This window comes from Pseudoliparis swirei, chromosome 7, assembly GCF_029220125.1.
Source record: "Pseudoliparis swirei isolate HS2019 ecotype Mariana Trench chromosome 7, NWPU_hadal_v1, whole genome shotgun sequence".
NCBI lineage: Eukaryota > Metazoa > Chordata > Actinopteri > Perciformes > Liparidae > Pseudoliparis > Pseudoliparis swirei.
The window spans coordinates 462,775-484,536 of NC_079394.1; the positions used below are offsets into that span (position 1 = coordinate 462,775).

General features: G+C 46.4%; 1 protein-coding gene across 12 annotated transcripts; it reads left to right on the forward strand.

Moving 5' to 3' along the window:
• The first annotated feature begins 795 nt into the window (after window positions 1-795).
• Window positions 796-21,282, forward strand: git2a (G protein-coupled receptor kinase interacting ArfGAP 2a). 12 transcript variants are annotated; one of them, XM_056417879.1, is made up of 20 exons: window positions 798-1,140; window positions 5,484-5,617; window positions 5,872-5,984; window positions 6,082-6,199; window positions 6,296-6,382; window positions 6,470-6,600; window positions 6,791-6,885; window positions 7,176-7,221; window positions 7,944-7,995; window positions 8,077-8,149; window positions 9,059-9,156; window positions 9,256-9,367; window positions 9,455-9,597; window positions 9,683-9,832; window positions 17,201-17,437; window positions 19,293-19,375; window positions 19,492-19,683; window positions 19,898-20,029; window positions 20,435-20,510; window positions 20,958-21,282. In XM_056417879.1, exons 1-20 carry the CDS (start codon window positions 1,089-1,091, stop codon window positions 21,168-21,170), a joined length of 2,337 nt encoding a protein of 778 aa, XP_056273854.1. In that variant the 5' UTR covers window positions 798-1,088; the 3' UTR covers window positions 21,171-21,282. The 12 variants fall into 12 exon arrangements, with proteins under 12 accessions (XP_056273864.1, XP_056273865.1, XP_056273854.1 ...); XM_056417880.1 differs by having other exon boundaries at window positions 6,094-6,199; XM_056417881.1 differs by having other exon boundaries at window positions 799-1,140; window positions 20,435-20,498.
• The last annotated feature ends 480 nt before the right edge of the window (window positions 21,283-21,762 follow it).

Here is a 21,762-nt window from a genome sequence, read left to right on the forward strand (position 1 = left end):
AGACGTTATTTAAGCCCATTTTTGACAGAGAAAATAAAAATAAGATGAACATTTAGCTGTGATAGTAAAAATGATAGGATGGAAATTCTAAATGATGAGCTCGAGATCCGACATGATGAGCTCGTAATGGCGTGTTGTGTTCTTCTGATCTGGCTGATGCTTCATCTCCTCCACGACGCTTCATGCTGGATTCTGATTGGCTCACAGTATTCTATAATTTTACATTACATTACATCACATGTCATGTAGCAGACGCTTTTATCCAAAGCGATTTACAATAAGTGAATCAACCTAGAGTACAAACTAAAAACAACAAGAATACAGAAAGTAACATTTCCTCAACATAAATCGAACTACAAAAGTACCATAATAAGAGCTATTTAAGAGCCACTGAAGTGCTAATCTGTGTTTTAATCCAGATATAGTCGGGAAAGATGTGTTTTCAGTTTCCGGCGAAACTAATAATTATGATTTACCATGGGAATATTTTTTATTATCACAGCTACATTTTCATATACTTTTTTGTTATTTCCTGTCGGTATCGCACTGGATTAAACACATTATAAAGTTAGTATGCCCTCAGTGAGATCTCTCAGGTTGCTGTCTGCGCAGACTCACAGCAACTGAACCAAGCACACGACGTGTGTTGCATTTGGGTCTTATTCTAATTTTAAATATACAAGTCAGAACTACGATTCGTATGTACGCATTAAAACGAAAGAGACAAGGAGGTGTGTGTTTCTGGGATCAGGGAGACGTGTATTCCTGAGAGGCCTCCCTCTGGGCACAGAGTGCCCTCCCGGCGGGTCGCAGTCGCAGCTGCGCAGCTGCCACGGTGACTGCTCGCGCTGCGGAGTGACCGGACCAACGGGAACAGACTCGCTAGCTAACGGGGGCTCGGTCGGCTCACGAGCAGACCGGCAGCACTGGACTCTCGACGCGAGCCAAAAGGAAAAGGCGAGCCGCGGTTGACCGGAGAGCGGTTCCGGTTCAGTGAGCTCGCGCGAGGTGCAGCTAATGCGGAAGGATCCCTCAGTGTGAAAGGTTAGCCCGACGCAGCGGACTTAAGGCTCGTTCACACGCACAGGATGTCTCAACGCCTGAGAAACACCGAGCTCTGCGCGGACTGCAACGTTCCAGGTGAGCGCATCCACCACGGCAGACAGGTAGAGTCGTTATCACAGGTGTGTCCTCAAGGCGAGCCCACCGCTCAACGCCAGACCCGTGTGGCCCACGCTGCTGTCTCCTCTCCACGGAGGTCCATGCAGGAGTCCGTGTGTCCGGCTGGGAGGTTGTTAGCAGGGTCCGGACGGTCAGGGGACACCTGGAGGAGTCATGGAAGTTAAAAATGGTCATTTCCAGGCCTGGACAAGTCATGGAAAAAACGTGAATCATAAAAGTTTTGGAAAAGTCATATAAATGTGTTATAATCACATGTTCATTTACGCCGAGTTTAAAACAATTAATATGCTTTTGAAAGAAAGACGCTCAAAATATAAGCCGGCGTAAGCAAAATGTTCTAAAGTGTTTATGTTTATACCGAGATTTCAGTTTGGTCCTGGACATGTGGTTTAAAGTCCTGGAAAAGTCCTGGAAACCCACCGGTCCACATGTCAGAACCTGGTCCACATGTGTCAGAACCCTGCTGGTCCACATGTGAAGAACCCTGCTGGTCCACATGTGTCACAACCTGGTCCACATGTCAGAACCTGGTCCACATGTGTCAGAACCCTGCCCACATGTCAGAACCTGGTCCACATGTCAAAACCCTGCTGGTCCACATGTGTCAGAACCTGGTCCACATGTCAGAACCCTGCTGGTCCACATGTCAGAACCTGGTCTACATGTGTCAGAACCCTCCTGGTCCACATGTGAAGAACCCTGCTGGTCCATATGTCAGAACCTGGTCCACATGTGTCAGAACCCTCCTGGTCCACATGTGAAGAACCCTGCTGGTCCACATGTCAGAACCCAGCTGCCGGCCCAGTCTAACTGTAGCTGCTGCCGTGCTGTTTGCATCCGGGTCGTTCCTTGAATAATGTCCTCCAGAGCTGCGCGGCTCCACAGGGACCGATGTGGCCGTCATGAAGCTGCAGCACTTCGTTCATAGGGCCACGCGTGATGGAAAGCTGGGCGAGCAGCACGGCTTCACGGGGAGCGGCTGCAGCGCAGACGGGGCTCGTACAGGAGAACACGCTCGTCTTGACCACGTGTGGCTGGACCCGTTGTGTTGATGAGGAGTGACTCAATACAAGGAAAGGATGGTTTTTACACCACTGAATACAAAAAAAGTGTCTTTTCGAAAATGTAATTACATTTCAATTCAGTTTATTTTGTATAGCCAATATCACAAATTACACATTAGCCTCAGAGAGCTTTACAGTCTGTACACATGACTGACCTTTGACCTCACATCGGGTCAGAACAACTCCCAGGAAGTGGGAACAAGGGAAGAAACCTTCAGATGAATCATCCTATTTAATGAAATGGTCCATTCTAAAGACTTAATGTCTGTCAGATCCACTGGGATGTGAAGTGATCAGAGGTCACAGGTCACATTAGTATCTGTTTGCAAATGGAAAATATTTTTGGGGATGAGAGAAAAAGTATTTTTAGGTTTTACAATAATACATTTCCGTGAACGCCGAACAAGTATTGAGCTGGTTGTGCTCGGTGTCCTTTGGGGCGTCAGTCGTGAGAACATGGCGAGCTGCTCTGTGTGGCACCACAACACAGCCATAGTCATATACATGGGATTCACTGGAAGAGGGAAACATGAATTACTTTTAGAAATGGGAAACCGAGATAAAGAACATGTCACGCTGTTTACTTTCATATTGTACACTAGAAATGAAGAAGACCATGAAGCGTCCTCTTCAGCGACGCCTGCAGCTTTAGCCTCGTGGAGCTGAGCCCCCTCCGACCAGCTGGCCTTACAACTGTTGACAATTGTTGGCATTGAATATTTTTAGAGTCAAGACGTGGTCTTAAATTTAGCAGCACGTGTCGAGGAACGGGTGAAAGAGGCCCGTCGGCACCGCCCCCCCGTCTGGAGGAGAGAGAGGAGGAGACTCCGAACACTGGAGGCGGAATCTGACCAGCAACCCCAGCAGCTGCTGCCCCTCCACTCAGCTGCTGCTCGGCGGCACGACGCAGCCACCGATCCGCCTCATATCCAAGAGGGAGTTACACGGGTCGGCCGGTCATGGAAAACCTGGAGAAGTCATGGAAATGTTTTATAGTCACATGTTCATTTACGTCGAGTTTAACATAATTCATATGTTTTTGAAAGGAAGACACTCAAAATATAAGCCGGCATACGCTCTCATACTATCGGTGCAATTATAATTTCTTCTCGTTGCAAGCGAACGCACCGTCACTGGAACGTTCGCTGGCCAGAGCAACGGCAAAGGGGTCGGGATCATCTCATGTGTTTCATGTAAGGTGGATTGTATGCTTTGTAATTCTCATTGTTTGAATACATTTTCAAAAATATTCATGTATACACCGAGATTTCAGTTTGGTCGTGGAGATTTGGTTTACGTCCTGGAGAGGTCCTGTAAATGGTCAACGTGTGTCAGAGCCCTTCAGTGTTGGTGGTCGTGAGAGGTCAGAGGTCGGCGTCTCGGCTCGGTGGCTCTGCTCGGACGCAGCGGGCCGGACGGGTCGAGCTTCGGTAAACGTCTATTTGGGTCACACAGGAAGAGACGGCGTGCGCTTCCTGCAGGGGAAGAGCAGACCGGTGAAGGCGTTCTGTTGCAAAGCTTCACAGAGGAAGTGGGTCTGTTGACATGAGCCGCTTCAGGAGGCCCAGGCCCACCTCCTGCTGACGCCTCTCTGGAGGTCCACATGGTCTCTTCTCCCTCGACGAGACGCTGCTGATGGACGCTCATCTGCCATGTTTGGTCCCTAAGTTGTGTTAACTGGTTATGATATATATATATATATATATAATGCTTCCACTGGTCTGAGCGTGGCACTCAAACCATTTATTTTATTTTTAATAGACTATAGTATATATGTATATTTACACATATATACATATATATACACATATATATATAATGTGTGTGTGTGTATATATATATATGTATATTTACTAGGGCTGTGAAACGATTAAAATTTTTAATCAGGTTAATCACAGGTTTCTGTGGATTAATCATGATTAATCACATATATACATTTACAGGGCTCTCAAGACAGGCAAGAGCTCCGAGAAGAGTTGTTGACGGGGGGGGGGGGGGGGGGCAAGTGACTTTTTTTCGTCCCGGCATCCGAGCTCTGCGGCACGCGAGGAGTCGTGTTAACGCGACACTAGAGACAGAATGACACGCTGCTGGAGAGACGACCAACAACAGACGGATTGGAAGCTCATTCTGCGCATGCGTTAAATGCGTTAAAAATAAATAACTAGTTAAACCTGTAATTTAATTAACTGAGTTAACGCGTTATTTTTCACAGCACTAATATTTACACATATATACATATATATATACACATATATATATAATGTGTGTGTGTGTGTATATATATATATATATATATATATATATATACACGATCGTTCAAAAGTTTGGGGTCATCCAGACAATTTCGTGTCTTCCATGAAAACTGACTTTTATTTATCAAATGAATTGAAAATTGAATAGAAAATATAGTCAAGACATTGACAAGGTTAGAAATAATGATTAATATTTGAAGTATTAATTTTGTTCTTCAAACTTCAAGCTCAAAGGAAGGCCAGTTGTATAGCTTATATCACCAGCATAACTGTTTTCAGCTGTGCTAACATAATTGCACAAGGGTTTTCTAATCAGATATTAGTCTTCTAAGGCGATAACACAATGTACCATCAGAACACTGGAGTGATGATGAAATGGGCCTCTATACACCTCTGGAGACATGTCATTAGAAACCAGACGTTTCCACCTAGAAGAGTCATTTACCACATTAACAATGTATAGAGGGTATTTCTGATTAATGTTATCTTTATTGAAAAACAGTGTTTTTCTTTGAAGAATAAAGACATTTCTAAGCGACCCCAAACTTTTGAACGGAAGTGTATGTGTATATCTCTCTCTCTCTCTTTGGAATGGAAGTCAATGACACAATGAACTGTCTCACATTCAGCCACACACTGCTCTTTAGTATTTCCTTGTGTGTTTTGGTTGGTGGACGTAGAACACAGAGTTATCCTCCAGCGCCGCGTGTTGTCGTGTTGACCCCTGAAGGAAACGTTTCTCTGGCTCCGGCAGGAACTTAAAAAGCAGAAGTGGTACGACCCAGAATGTCGTTTATTTGAGTAATGGTCGTGGAGAACGGGGCGTGACGCTACGTTTCCTACTTCAGACCACCGTGAAATAAAGCTCGAGCCAATCACCAGTGGGAGCTGGTGATGATGTGTTAGCTGCTCCTTGAGACATCTGTCATCGGTATGACTTCATCGGACGTTCTCGTGTGACTGGCTGTTTCTCCCCTCTCAGAACCCCGCTGGGCCTCCGTGAGCAGAGGGGTTCTGGTGTGTGACGAGTGCTGCAGCGTCCACCGGAGTCTGGGCCGACACAGCTCTCAGGTCCGCCACCTGACGCTCACGCCGTGGCCTCCCACGCAGCTGCAGGTAGAGCCCCACCGCGTCGTGTCCTTCTGCATGAAGCCACACGTCTTGGTGCTTGGAGCTGCTCAACCGTCTTCTCCAAAGATGTGATGTGCGATAACGCTGACTCGTTGCTCTATAACTGTGACTAGAGCCGTTGTTCTGCTGTTGTCCAGACATAGAACCCGTTTGTTCAGGAAGGGGACCGTTCAGAACCGATCAGCATCGCTCCGTCTCAACGGGACACATCTCACCGGTTTCTCTCCATCTCCTCCTAGATGGTTCAGACTTTATACAGCAATGGTGCAAATTCCATCTGGGAGCACTCTCTCCTGGACCCGGCGTCTGTGCTGAGTGGGAAACGCAAGGCCGGCCCTCAGGACAAGCTGCAGTGAGTCCTGCTGTTGTTCCGACAGGCCAACGGGTCTCTGGTGACCTTCCATGTTTTAACTGCTTCTTATTCTCTGGTTGAACCTTTCTGTTTCCTGGTGTCCCAAAAGTCCAAACAAATCAGAGTTCATAAAAGCCAAATATCAAATGCTGGCGTTTGTGCACCGCATGCCTTGCCGGGAGGACGACAGCTCGACAGCCAAGGACTTGAGCCAGGTGAGGAGCGGCGGCCTCGATGTGACGGAGACTGACACATGCTTCTGTTTAAGGCTTATTAAGTATTGGCTGTATTACGTTTATGTTTTCTTTCAGCAACTTCACTCGAGCGTCCGCACCGGGAACCTGGAGACTTGTCTGCGGTTGCTGTCCCTGGGAGCTCAAGCTAACTTCTTTCACCCGGTGAGATTCATCTCGTGTCTTGAAGCAGCATCGTCCTCTCTGCGTCTCTGTGAACTCGAGGCCGTCTGCTTCGCCCGGTCCTTCCAGGAGAAAGGGAACACGCCCCTGCACGTGGCTGCCAGAGCAGGACAAGCGTCTCAGGCCGAACTGCTGGCGGTCTACGGAGCCGACCCCGGAGCCCCGGACAGCAACGGGAAAACTCCCCCTGACTATGCGAGGTTAGTGATGACATGTAATGTTAGTTATTTTAAATAGTTTGAATTTGTTCAACACTAAGCAGGAAAATCCCATTTCAGAGGCGAAGTCTCTTTTTTGCAAACTTAAAAATGTAAGCACAAAATAGTATCTGCCTTTTTTATTTCACTTTTTGAAGTATTCAGTTTTCTTTGTTAACATCTGCTCTGGTAGGGAAGCCGGCCACCATGAGCTGGCGGCCCGGTTGGTGGAAATCCAGTTTGAACTCACTGACCGGCTGGCCTTCTACCTGTGTGGGAGGAAGCCAGGTAGGCCTGGAGGAGGAGGTCTGTGATCTATGAGGGGACGAATACGTGCATGTCTGGTTATATGTTTGACGATCAAGGATCCACGATGAGTGACCTTCAGACACGACACTGGAGACGATACGCGGGGAGACATCTCACTCACGTGGCGCTCTAAGCCGATCAAAACAATGGCTCATGATCTACTTAGTGAATACTGACTTATAAACTCCATTTGATCGTGCCATCATCAATGTGTGTTTCCTGTCCATGTGTTTGGCAGTCATCCAGGACATACTTGTTGTTCCTTCCAGATCATAAAAGCAGCCAGCACTTCATTGTTCCACAAATGGCTGACAGGTAGGAGAAGCTGGAGCATGATGCACGTCAGTCTGAGTCATGCTTCTACGTTAAGATGTTTACGGAGGAGCTTCTGCTCCGAGCCTGTTGGGACACGCTGCAGCGCCCACTGTCAGCGTCAAGGACTCAGAGCCAGAGGAGAAGCTCCAGTGAAGCAGCTCCAGTGAAGCAGCTCTGGTGAAGCAGCTCTGGTGAAGCAGCTCTGGTGAAGCAGCTCTGGTGAAGCAGCTCTGGTGAAGCAGCTCTGGTGAAGCAGCTCTGGTGAAGCAGCTCTGGTGAAGCAGCTCTGGTGAAGCAGCTCTGGTGAAGCAGCTCTGGTGAAGCAGCTCTGGTGAAGCAGCTCTAGTGAAGCAGCTCCAGTGAAGCAGCTCTAGTGAAGCAGCTCTGGTGAAGCAGCTCTGGTGAAGCAGCTCTGGTGAAGCAGCTCTGGTGAAGCAGCTCTAGTGAAGCAGCTCTAGTGAAGCAGCTCTGGTGAAGCAGCTCTAGTGAAGCTCACATGCCCAAACAACCCGCCAGTGAGGCCAATCCTATTCTTATTGTTAAACACGAGCAGAACAGCCACTGAAAAACATCCAGTTTTATTGTACAATCTAAATGAAACGTTGTTCTTTGTTGTCCTGCTCTCTGTGATGGATGAGACGGATGTGAGTCTGACTCCTGACGTGTGCATGCTGTGGACCTCGCCGTGCTCCAGCTTGTGTTGATGAACCTTTTGTCTGTAGCAGTTTAGATGTGTCAGAACTGGCCAAGGCAGCAAAGAAGAAGCTGCAGTCTGTGAGTGTTGCCGAGCTTCACTGAGGGATGTTTCCTCTCCTGGCGTTCGGCTAACTGAGGCTCACGTCTGTCCTCCTGCAGCTCAGCAATCACCTGTTTGAGGAGCTGGCCATGGACGTGTACGACGAGGTGGACAGACGAGAGACGGATGCAGGTACGGTCGACTCTTCGGACCGGGCCTCGCTCACGAGACGCTCCCAGATGGTTCTGACATGTTCATGAAAGGTTCTCAGACGTTGTGTTGTTCATCACGGGGGGGGGAGAATCCCATCGGCCGTGTAAATCGAAGGCTTGTGTGAGTTGTGCTTATTTGCATAATTTAACGCTTAAAATATATATATTTATATATATATATATATGTTTATATATATATATATATTTTATGTATATATATATATTTTAAATAATGGGGTAAATACAAAGAACTGAAGTATGATAATTATACGTAAATATTTTTTAAATGAAATGTTAAGTTATTTTAAATGTGACAAAAAAATATGAATGTAATGCTGTTACTTAATGAGTATTGTTTATTTATTTTTAAAATACAATAATGCTTTGTAAAATATTGAAAACATAATAGATTATTGTCATTTTAATCCTATATTATACAACTGCAGAATTGAAGAAAGCACATTAACTCATAGTTTAGTTTATGCTCGTGATTCTAGATTTCTGTTCTTGTTTTACAACAAATTCCAAATGAGAAAAGAAACTGTGAATATCAGAATCTTTGAACTGCATCGGTGGAACGAGACGAAGCGTCGTCGTCCCATTGGCTGTGGGTTCACGCTCACGCCCAGATACTCAACGCTCACGCCCAGATACTCAACGCTCACGCCCAGATACTCAACGCTCACGCCCAGAAACCTCCTGAACACCAAAATAGTAAATAAAATGGAGGCCGTGGGCTGCACACGTTACAGGGGGTCCACGTTGGAGAGGGATGGGTTTACACTTGTTTGTGGGACATTGTTACACGTTCAGCTGTTGAAGAGCGCTGAATGTTGCTGACTGTCACTTGAAGGCCTCCACTGTACTGACTCTGACCCGTTCCCCGCAGTGTGGCTGGCGACACAGAACCACAGCTCTCTGGAGACGGAGGCCCCGGTGGTGCCCTTCCTCCCTGTGAATCCAGAGTACTCGTCCACACGGAACCAGGCGAGTCGGCTCCACCGCTCCACGCCACGGCGTCCTGTTGCCTCTCAAGTCAGGTCCTGACTGCAAACTGCTGATGGGACTTTGTTTTTTCTGATTTAGGGAAGACAGAAGCTGGCGAGATTTAATGCACATGAATTTGCAACTCTTGTGATCGACATATTAAGCGATGCAAAGCGCAGACAACAAGGGAGTTCAAGAGCCAGTCCCAAAGGTCAGCGTCTCATTGTCACTAGAGCTGCTGGCGCTGCAGCGGAGCGCAGATATAAAACCACGACTCCGCTCCGTGTCCTTCATCCAGACGACGTGGAGGTCATCCTGAAGAGCGTGGCGGTCCGGCATCGCAGGGACAGCCAGGAGAACGACCAGCCCGACTACGACAGCGTGGCGTCGGACGAGGACGCGGACCACGAGCTCCCCTCCAGTCCAGGAGACGGGACGAAGGTACCGCGGCAACGCACACATTGAAACCCTGGACGTGTCCCTGGAGATGCCTTCAGCGTTGTGTTCTCACCCCTCTGCCCCACAGAGACTGGACTCTGACCTCTCCGACGGAGGCGTCACTATGCACGAATACATCGAGGTGAAAACCGCGCTCTCTGCCTCTGAAGCCAAGATCCAACACCTCATGAAAGCCAACAACCACCTGAGCGATGAGCTGAGGCTGATGCAGAAAAAGGTATCCACCGTGCTCCACCAATGAGATCACTAACACCGGGGGCCGGACCGAGGGGGGGGCAGAGGTCAGCAGAGCGTCTCCTGCCAGTGAGATCGCTCTCGGTACGGGAGCCCAGCTGTGTTGCAAGATAAGACCACTGGTCCACCCTCTGGTCCACCCTCTGGTCCACCCTCTGGTCCACCCTCTGGTCCACCCACTGGTCCACCCTCTGGTCCACCCTCTGGTCCACCCACTGGTCCACCCTCTGGTCCACCCTCTGGTCCACCCACTGGTCCACCCACTGGTCCACCCTCTGGTCCACCCTCTGGTCCACCCACTGGTCCACCCTCTGGTCCACCCACTGGTCCACCCTCTGGTCCACCCTCTGGTCCACCCACTGGTCCACCCGCTGGTCCACCCTCTGGTCCACCCACTGGTCCACCCACTGGTCCACCCTCTGGTCCACCCTCTGGTCCACCCACTGGTCCACCCTCTGGTCCACCCACTGGTCCACCCTCTGGTCCACCCTCTGGTCCACCCACTGGTCCACCCACTGGTCCACCCTCTGGTCCACCCACTGGTCCACCCTCTGGTCCACCCACTGGTCCACCCTCTGGTCCACCCACTGGTCCACCCTCTGTTTTGGCCAGCATGTTTCATTTTAAAGTATGAATGTAAACTGGAGATTTTATTTTAGATTGTTTGTTTTCTGGATTTTAAGAGGAAGTGAATGACGGTCACCCAGCAGCCCTCCTCTGTAATCAACCGTCTGATGTGACTATAAGCATGTGTGAAGAGGAGGCAAGATGTTGTACCGTGGGGTGTAATCCCTTCATAGTAACTCTGCCTGTGTAATCCCTTCATAGTAACTCTCTGTCTGTGTAATCCCTTCATAGTAACTCTGCCTGTGTAATCCCTTCATAGTAACTCTCTGTCTCTGTAATCCCTTCATAGTGACTCTCTGTGTAATCCCTTCATAGTAACTCTCTGTCTGTGTAATCCCTTCATAGTAACTCTCTGTCTGTGTAATCCCTTCATAGTGACTCTCTGTGTAATCCCTTCATAGTAACTCTCTGCCTGTGTAATCCCTTCATAGTAACTCTCTGTGTAATCCCTTCATAGTAACTCTCTGCCTGCTCTGTCTGTGTAATCCCTTCATGGGACTCTCTGTGTAACTCTCTGTCTGTGTAATCCCTTCATAGTAACTCTCTGTCTGTGTAATCCCTTCATAGTGACTCTCTGTGTAATCCCTTCATAGTAACTCTCTGCCTGTGTAATCCCTTCATAGTAACTCTCTGTGTAATCCCTTCATAGTAACTCTCTGCCTGTGTAATCCCTTCATAGTAACTCTCTGTCTGTGTAATCCCTTCATAGTAACTGTCTGTATAATCCCTTCATAGTAACTCTGTCTGTGTAATCCCTTCATAGTAACTCAGTCTGTGTAATCCCTTCATAGTAACTCTCTGCCTGTGTAATCCCTTCATAGTAACTCTCTCTGTGTAATCCCTTCATAGTAACTCTCTGTGTAATCCCTTCATAGTAACTCTCTGCCTGTGTAATCCATTCATAGTAACTCTCTGTCTGTGTAATCCCTTCATAGTAACTCTCTGTGTAATCCCTTCATAGTAACTCTGTCTGTGTAATCCCTTCATAGTAACTCTCTCTGTGTAATCCCTTCATAGTAGCTCTGTCTGTGTAATCCCTTCATAGTAACTCTTCCTGTGTAATCCCTTCATAGTAACTCTGCCTGTGTAATCCCTTCATAGTAACTCTCTGTGTAATCCCTTCATAGTAACTCTGCCTGTGTAATCCCTTCATAGTAACTCTGTCTGTGTAATCCCTTCATAGTAACTCTGCCTGTGTAATCCCTTCATAGTAACTCTGTCTGTGTAATCCCTTCATAGTAACTCTGTCTGTGTAATTCCTTCATAGTAACTCTGCCTGTGTAATCCCTTCATAGTAACTGTCTGTGTAATCCCTTCATAGTAACTCTGTCTGTGTAATCCCTTCATAGTAACTCTGCCTGTGTAACCCCTTCATAGTAACTGTCTGTGTAATCCCTTCATAGTAACTCTCTCTGTGTAATCCCTTCATAGTAACTCTGTCTGTGTAATCCCTTCATAGTAACTCTCTCTCTGTGTAATCCCTTCATAGTAACTCTGTCTGTGTAATCCCTTCATAGTAACTCTGTCTGTGTAATCCCTTCATAGTAACTCTGTCTGTGTAATCCCTTCATAGTGACTCTCTGTGTAATCCCTTCATAGTAACTCTCTGCCTGTGTAATCCCTTCATAGTAACTCTCTGTGTAATCCCTTCATAGTAACTGTCTGTGTAATCCCTTCATAGTAACTCAGTCTGTGTAATCCCTTCATAGTAACTCTCTGACTGTGTAATCCCTTCATAGTAACTCTCTCTGTGTAATCCCTTCATAGTAACTCTCTGCCTGTGTAATCCCTTCATAGTAACTCTCTCTCTGTGTAATCCCTTCATAGTAACTCTGTGTAATCCCTTCATAGTAACTCTGCCTGTGTAATCCCTTCATAGTAACTCTCTCTGTGTAATCCCTTCATAGTAGCTCTGTCTGTGTAATCCCTTCATAGTAACTCTCTGTCTGTGTAATCCCTTCATAGTAACTCTTCCTGTGTAATCCCTTCATAGTAACTCTGCCTGTGTAATCCATTCATAGTAACTCTGTCTGTGTAATCCCTTCATAGTAACTCTGCCTGTGTAATCCCTTCATAGTAACTCTGTCTGTGTAATCCCTTCATAGTAACTCTGCCTGTGTAATCCCTTCATAGTAACTCTGTCTGTGTAATCCCTTCATAGTAACTCTGCCTGTGTAATCCCTTCATAGTAACTCTGTCTGTGTAATCCCTTCATAGTAACTCTGCCTGTGTAACCTTCATAGTAACTGTCTGTGTAATCCCTTCATAGTAACTCTCTCTGTGTAATCCCTTCATAGTAACTCTGTCTGTGTAATCCCTTCATAGTAACTCTCTGTGTAATCCCTTCATAGTAACTGTCTGTGTAATCCCTTCATAGTAACTCTGTCTGTGTAATCCCTTCATAGTAACTCAGTCTGTGTAATCCCTTCATAGTAACTGTAACTCAGTCTGTGTAATCCCTTCCTCTGACTGTGTAATCCCTTCATAGTAACTCTCTCTGTGTAATCCCTTCATAGTAACTCTCTGTGTAATCCCTTCATAGTAACTCTCTGCCTGTGTAATCCCTTCATAGTAACTCTCTCTCTGTGTAATCCCTTCATAGTAACTCTGTGTAATCCCTTCATAGTAACTCTGCCTGTGTAATCCCTTCATAGTAACTCTCTCTGTGTAATCCCTTCATAGTAGCTCTGTCTGTGTAATCCCTTCATAGTAACTCTCTGTCTGTGTAATCCCTTCATAGTAACTCTTCCTGTGTAATCCCTTCATAGTAACTCTGCCTGTGTAATCCATTCATAGTAACTCTGTCTGTGTAATCCCTTCATAGTAACTCTGCCTGTGTAATCCCTTCATAGTAACTCTGTCTGTGTAATCCCTTCATAGTAACTCTGCCTGTGTAATCCCTTCATAGTAACTCTGTCTGTGTAATCCCTTCATAGTAACTCTGCCTGTGTAATCCCTTCATAGTAACTCTGTCTGTGTAATCCCTTCATAGTAACTCTGCCTGTGTAACCCCTTCATAGTAACTGTCTGTGTAATCCCTTCATAGTAACTCTCTCTCTGTGTAATCCCTTCATAGTAACTCTGTCTGTGTAATCCCTTCATAGTAACTCTCTCTGTGTAATCCCTTCATAGTAACTCTGTCTGTGTAATCCCTTCATAGTAACTCTGCCTGTGTAATCCCTTCATAGTAACTGTCTGTGTAATCCCTTCATAGTAACTCTCTCTGTGTAATCCCTTCATAGTAACTCTGTCTGTGTAATCCCTTCATAGTAACTCTGTCTGTGTAATCCCTTCATAGTAACTCTCTGTCTGTGTAATCCCTTCATAGTAACTCTGTCTTTGTAATCCCTTCATAGTAACTCTCTGTCTGTGTAATCCCTTCATAGTAACTCTCTGTCTGTGTAATCCCTTCATAGTAACTCTGTCTGTGTAATCCCTTCATAGTAACTCTGTCTGTGTAATCCCTTCATAGTAACTCTCTGTCTGTGTAATCCCTTCATAGTAACTCTGCCTGTGTAATTTCAATTCAATTCGATTCAGTTTATTTGTATAGCCCAATTTCACAAATTACAAATTTGTCTCGGAGTGCTTTACAATCTGTACACATAGACATCCCTGCCCCAAAACCTCACATCGGACCAGGAAAAACTCCCAAATAACCCTTCAGGGGGAAAAAAAGGGAAGAAACCTGCAGGAGAGCAACAGAGGAGGATCCCTCTCCAGGATGGACAGAACAATAGATGTAATGTGTACAGAAGGACAGATTTAGAGTTAAAATACATTCAATGAATATGACAGAGTGTATGAATAGTTCATAGTCTGCATATTCTACGATGGAGACCTCCACGATCCATCAGGCAGATGGCGGTGGGGAGGAGGAGTGGGCGGAGTCTCAACAGTGGGCGGAGTCTCAACAGGACAGTGACGTAGTCAGGAGCAGGAATTCCACGACCCAGACGATCCATCAGGCAGATAGGATCTATGCCGTCTCATAGGGTCCGATGACCCCATGAGACGTGAAGTCAAAAGGACTCCGGGGAGAAGCAGAGTTAGTAACGTGTGATTGAGAGATGAAAATTCATCCTTAAAGAGAGAAAAAAGTGGAGATAGGTACTCAGTGCATCCTAAAACGTCCCCCGGCAGCTATAAGCCTATAATCCCTTCATAGTAACTCTGCCTGTGTAATCCCTTCATAGTAACTCTGTCTGTGTAATCCCTTCATAGTAACTCTCTGTCTGTGTAATCCCTTCATAGTAACTCTGTCTGTGTAATCCCTTCATAGTAACTATCTGTCTGTGTAATCCCTTCATAGTAACTCTGCCTGTGTAATCCCTTCATAGTAACTCTGTCTGTGTAATCCCTTCATAGTAACTCTGTCTGTGTAATCCCTTCATAGTAACTCTGCCTGTGTAATCCCTTCATAGTAACTCTGTCTGTGTAATCCCTTCATAGTAACTCTGCCTGTGTAATCCCTTCATAGTAACTCTGTCTGTGTAATCCCTTCATAGTAACTCTGCCTGTGTAATCCCTTCATAGTAACTCTGTCTGTGTAATCCCTTCATAGTAACTCTCTGTCTGTGTAATCCCTTCATAGTAACTCTGCCTGTGTAATCCCTTAATAGTAACTCTGTCTGTGTAATCCCTTCATAGTAACTCTGCCTGTGTAATCCCTTCATAGTAACTCTGTCTGTGTAATCCCTTCATAGTAACTCTGCCTGTGTAATCCCTTCATAGTAACTATGTCTGTGTAATCCCTTCATAGTAACTCTCTGTCTGTGTAATCCCTTCATAGTAACTCTGCCTGTGTAATCCCTTCATAGTAACTCTGCCTGTGTAATCCCTTCATAGTAACTCTGTCTGTGTAATCCCTTCATAGTAACTCTGCCTGTGTAATCCCTTCATAGTAACTCTGTCTGTGTAATCCCTTCATAGTAACTCTCTGTCTGTGTAATCCCTTCATAGTAACTCTGTCTGTGTAATCCCTTCATAGTAACTCTCTGTCTGTGTAATCCCTTCATAGTAACTCTGCCTGTGTAATCCCTTCATAGTAACTCTGTCTGTGTAATCCCTTCATAGTAACTCTGCCTGTGTAATCCCTTCATAGTAACTGTCTGTGTAATCCCTTCATAGTAACTCTCTGTCTGTGTAATCCCTTCATAGTAACTCTGCCTGTGTAATCCCTTAATAGTAACTCTGTCTGTGTAATCCCTTCATAGTAACTCTGCCTGTGTAATCCCTTCATAGTAACTCTGTCTGTGTAATCCCTTCATAGTAACTCTGCCTGTGTAATCCCTTCATAGTAACTATGTCTGTGTAATCCCTTCATAGTAACTCTCTGTCTGTGTAATCCCTTCATAGTAACTCTGCCTGTGTAATCCCTTCATAGTAACTCTGCCTGTGTAATCCCTTCATAGTAACTCTGTCTGTGTAATCCCTTCATAGTAACTCTGCCTGTGTAATCCCTTCATAGTAACTATGTCTGTGTAATCCCTTCATAGTAACTCTCTGTCTGTGTAATCCCTTCATAGTAACTCTGTCTGTGTAATCCCTTCATAGTAACTCTCTGTCTGTGTAATCCCTTCATAGTAACTCTGCCTGTGTAATCCCTTCATAGTAACTCTGTCTGTGTAATCCCTTCATAGTAACTCTGCCTGTGTAATCCCTTCATAGTAACTCTGTGTAATCCCTTCATAGTAACTCTGTCTGTGTAATCCCTTCATAGTAACTCTGTCTGTGTAATCCCTTCATAGTAACTCTGTCTGTGTAATCCCTTCATAGTAACTGTCTGTGTAATCCCTTCATAGTAACTCTCTGTCTGTGTAATCCCTTCATAGTAACTCTGCCTGTGTAATCCCTTCATAGTAACTCTGTCTGTGTAATCCCTTCATAGTAACTCTCTGTCTGTGTGCCTGGCTCCATCACATGTGTTCTCTGTGTTTGTTGGAGGATTTCCAGCTGTTGTTTTTAGTCTTGTGGATTTATGTTTAAGTTGTCTAAGTGGTCACATTTCATAGAAAGCATCTGTTCCACCACACTGACTGATAGACGTTGGGTCTGTTGTTCTGCCTCATGTATGCAAGGTGCTCCCCTAAAGCCCACATGATCATTGATAGATGTCTCAGCATGTTGGGGCTTTCTGTTGTACCATTGATCTCATTGGTTTATGAGGCGATGTGATCCGACTTTGTGTCGCTCCGAGCTGAACAGACTCACTGTGTATTTAATGTGACTGGCAGCCTTTACCAAACCCAGTGAGTCATGGAGTCAGAGGGCAACCAGAGGTCACTCTGACCAGGCGCCACATCTCATCCTCTCATGATCCTCCACTTATTCCCTCTTTGACCTGAACTGCAGCTGTTGCTTCACTCTGCAGGAATCGGTTGCTTTGCTCATCGCTTGCTTTGCTTTCTTTATTGCATTTGTTTTAGACCAAGGAAAAGTACAACGACATGTTATCGCTGTGATTGTTAGGAGGCTGAGTGAACACACACGGTGGTCTTCAGTCGTCATCGAAGCAGCTTCAGGTTTCTAGATACTTTTCTGTGAGAGTTATCCAAATGACTTTTTATAACATGGTAATAACATAATTCAAAGGTTAGAGAAGTGTTGTAGTAAAACCCAGATGTGTTTTCTTCCTGCCAAACGAAGCCTCGCACGATGCTCTGACTAAGAAGGCTGTCGGCGCAGCATGAGCCTCTGAGTGTCCTGCTGCCGTCTCTTCCAGCTGCTCGCTCTGCAGAGCCAGAACTCGTCTCTCAGGCGGCGCGGCCCGGCCGATATCCATCGGACCCCCGGCGGCTCGGACCACCCCGACCCCTCCGGCCCCTCGGCCCTGAAACGCCGGCAGTCTGCCAGCCGGCCCGTGTCCATGTATGAGACGGGCCTGAAGCCCTACCTCCTTAAAGGGGAGGCGCTCTGCCCAGAGGAGGCTCTCCCCGCCCTGCACCCCCGCCCTGCTCATGTAAGTAGGCTCTCCTGCTCTCCTCTGCCTTGTTCCCTCTCCTCTGCCATGTTCCCTCTCCTCTGCCATGTTCCCTCTCCTCTGCCATGTTCCCTCTCCTCTGCCTTGTTCCCTCTCCTCTGCCATGTTCCCTCTCCTCTGCCATGTTCCCTCTCCTCTGCCATGTTCCCTCTCCTCTGCCATGTTCAGCCTGTGTGCACACCTTCCTCTTCCTTTGAGTTGTTCCCTCCTCTTTGCCACCGGGTCGTTGTTGAGTCATCAAAGCACAGTAACATCATCATGTGCTCTGCTTCTCTGAGAGCTGCTTGTGAACAAGGAGATGTTGTGATGAGGCGCTGGAGGTCTGTGCTGTGTTCATTGTTGATGAAGCATTAAAACTACCATACAAACACTCTGTTTTTGTAATGCATGATACTTTCACAAACTCACTTCACCTTCTCATCCGTTCGGATTCAAAGACGATATTCACACCGTGACCTTTGACCCTGTGAATCATCACGGTCGGGTCCTCTCCTCTCGATGGATCGACTCCAGGCTCTTCAGTCATGTCCTGCATGCAGTGTTCAGAAAATAAATAATTATGAGTTCAGTGGAAAAAACTAACGACATGACTCCATCAACATCGATGTTTCTAATCTTGAATCAATGCTCCTGTTCCTTAAACAGATGAAGTTTCCCACCGAGTCAATTCTCAATATTTAATTCACGGTTCAGACTCTGGCCTGAAGAGTCGATCGGGACAGAACTCGACTCATCGTTTAGTTAGAAATGTGTGTCCTTAAAATGTGATTTGAACCCTTCAGACGGGAAGGGGCGCATGCGTGACCTCCTCTTCATCGCTCCCCTCATTCCCATCCAGCCCGTCTTGGTCGAAGGACGAAAGGTTAAGTACCCCCCCCCCCCCCATACGCTCTTCCCCAGCTGCCCTCCCACCTGATACCTTCATCAGCACCCTCCTCCCAGGCTGCTCCGCCCCCCGCTGAGCGCTGCTCTCTGACGGCTTCTCTGGAGATCGATGGTTCCGTTTGTTTCACTTCTTACAGAACAACCTCTTGACCGTCACAAGAAAGGAAACAAACGGACTCCATCGTTCGATGTGACTGTGATCTCTCTGGAGCCGGTGAATTTGTGTGTTTGATGTCTAGCGTTCTTCAGGATGAAGAGCGCTCACGTTTAACCCCGTCTCTAACGGCACGCTCCCGCTTCCTCCAGTAACGCCAAACAACATGGCCGACCAGCAGGTGAACCTTTTGTTTAGCGGCACAAAGATTCGTCTCAACGTGCGGTTTGCATTTCCCGAGGCGAGCTCATGTTTGTGCGTTTCATGTGTTTCTGTGTGAGAGGACGATTATATTTAGATTCCTGGACATGAAGTGAAGGATACGTACACACGGTCGGGCGTGGCTTTCTGTGAACACATCGAGCGTCTGAAAGGGAATCTGCATGAAGCGTCTCCCATGTCGGTGTAAAGATGAGGCGTTCCTCACGCCCTCCCACTCGGTGACCTCTGCAGGGGTCGTCTCTTAAGTTTGGAGAAGGACTAAAGCGTCTGTGTCCGTCCTTATTCACATTCCACTGAGACGGCATGAGAGATTCTGTCCCAGGGATGTGAGTGAACTAGATGAACTGTGTTTCACTCGCTCCATTGAAGGCTTCGTATTGATCCGGTGCTCCTGCTTCACAGCCGTAGAGACTTCTGCTTCGCTTCCACTTGTTTGTATTCTAATCTGACAAACGGCAAGACGGCCCTTCCCAATTGATCTTGTTGTTCTTTGTGGTCCAGCATTGACTTTTCACCAGAACTGTTCCCGGGTTGCAGTGACGGGAGGTTCTTCTTCCTGTCCTCTTCCTCTAGGCCTCACAGTCACAGAAGCAGAGCAGCATGCCGGAAAGTGACTATGACAACACATTCAATGAATCTGAGATGGAAGATTCGGGGTAAGAGCACAACCCAAAAGGGTGGTGAAAGACAATGGTGCAGTTCTCTGTCTCTTCAAGTCAAACACTGTGCTGCTTTAGCTTGAGAGTCAACGTGATGGGGCTTTCTTCTGCAGTGTGTGCAGGAGAGGGAGGCTGAGGAGCAGCGCCTGGCTGGGGGAGGGCAGCTCCATCCCCGAGCTGGAGGATCTGGAGATGGAGTCGGACTCCACGCTGCCCAGCACAGAGGACGTCATCCGCACAACGGAGCAGATCACCAAGAACATCCAGGAGCTGCTGCGAGCCGCTCAGGACAACAAACACGACAGGTCAGCGTCCCGAGGAAGGATCCGCTTCACACCGGCTCCGAGCTTTCACTTCCTCGCCTCCATTCTGAGCCCAAAGTTCCTCTTACATTCGACATTATTCTGTTACGTTTAGTTGTTTTTATCTTCCATCATTTCCCCTTTTTCTTTGCTGTCGTCACTCTTCCCCTTCGCCCTCGTGACGTGTCCTTCTGGCCCCGCCCCTCACCCTGAGCAGGCCGTGTGAGCGTGAAGGCGTACGCCGGCTCAGGCACAGCCTGGGATGTTTCAGCACCCTGGTGCCCTGGGCCGAGAAGGCCCCCCCTCCCCTCCAGCTGCTCAGCCTGCCGTCCCCTGACTCCGCCTCCTGGTATTCTGGCCCCGCCTCCCAGGCACACTTTGATGCTCCTCTCCCTCACAGTTTCTGCTTCAGCTGCTAACCAGCCGTCTCTTTTGCTTCACTGTGTTGACCTTGACTGTGTGACTTAATGACTTGCTTTTGATTTATAGGTATATTTTATATAACACATTTCTTTAGGTTGACGTTTTGACTGCTAATAAGAAATGTGCTGTGGAGTAAAACTGCCTTCTACTTACAATGCTAAGAAAGTGTGCAACACATGGCATGTCCTGCTGGAGCTGATGACGCACGGTGTGGTGAGAAGAGGCAGCACAGGCTCCTGCATGGAAAAGCTTTTGGTTAATTGATGTTATCCATATTCAATAGTTCTGGAACCATATGTTGAACTCAACTCATCTTGTCTCCGCCCCACAGCTTTATACCCTGTTCAGAAAGAATACATGTGGCTGTAACGGAAATGGCTGAGCTCTTCCCCAAGGTATGGGAACAAGTTAGTAGTTTTTTTTGCTTTGAGAGAACGAATAAATCAGCCATATTTACCCATTTTTAAATGTATTATAAAGGTATGACAAACATATAACATTTATTACTTTACTTGTTACTTTATTAAATTAAATAATAAATATTTGCACCTAAATGTACATGTTCTTGTGTCTTAAACTCAATGTGTTAGAAAGACAGACAGACATAGTAGTGTCTGCCCAGGTTCAAGCCAGCAGAGGTCAATTTGGTTCTAAGGGATCCTCTATATAATATATATAGAATTTATATATATACATATAATATATAATATATATAATTTATATATATACATATAATATACGTAATATATATTATATATAATGTGTATATATATTGTGTCTATATATATATGTTATATATAATATAATATATATGTTTATATAATATAACAACATATATGACCCTCCCTCTGCAGAAGCTGCGCTCAGAGACTGTGCGAGGCTCCCTGCGCTTGTTGACCTCCAGCGCGTCCCGGCTTCAGAGCGAGTGCAGGAAGGCGTTGCCGTGCGAGGGCAGCCCGTCCCCGGACATGCAGCTGGTCACCCAGCAGGTTATCCAGTGTGCTTATGACATCGCCAAGGCCGCCAAGCAGCTCGTCACCATCACCACAAAGGAGAACACCAACTGACAGCAGGGGCTGCTTCTCAGTTGTTTTTAAATATGTTTTGTAATGATTTTTGGGGTATTAGCAGTGCATGCATGCATCTTTTTTTAAATATATGAATAAATATTTAAAGCCACGTCTGGACAAAATCTGAGTGTAAAAGGAAAAGAAAGCAATTTTACTTCGCTGTTCTGACAGCGCAATTTCTCATAAGATAAAATAACTTTTAATAACCACAAATCACGTGAAATCAAACGGCCGGCCTGGGGACCGTCACGGTTCATAGATCACGAGTGTCTGGGAGTTATAAATCAAATGTAATCAGTCTAAAATCTAAATACCTATAATTGAGAGAATACATTAAGTACAGTAAATCCAGATGATGATGTTGGATCATGATGTAAGTGCAAAGCCAGAAATGGATGCTGGAAAGCAATAATGCTATTGGCTAACGCGTGTGTGGCGTCCTCGTGTGCGTCCTCATTACAAAGCAGCGTCACACTGTAAAGTATATCGCACACAGATGACAATCATGTCTGAAACGTCATTATTGCACAGTGTTGCTCTGCAATGCAAATGTGTTGCATCAAAAAAGCTTTTCATATAGTTTGTCATA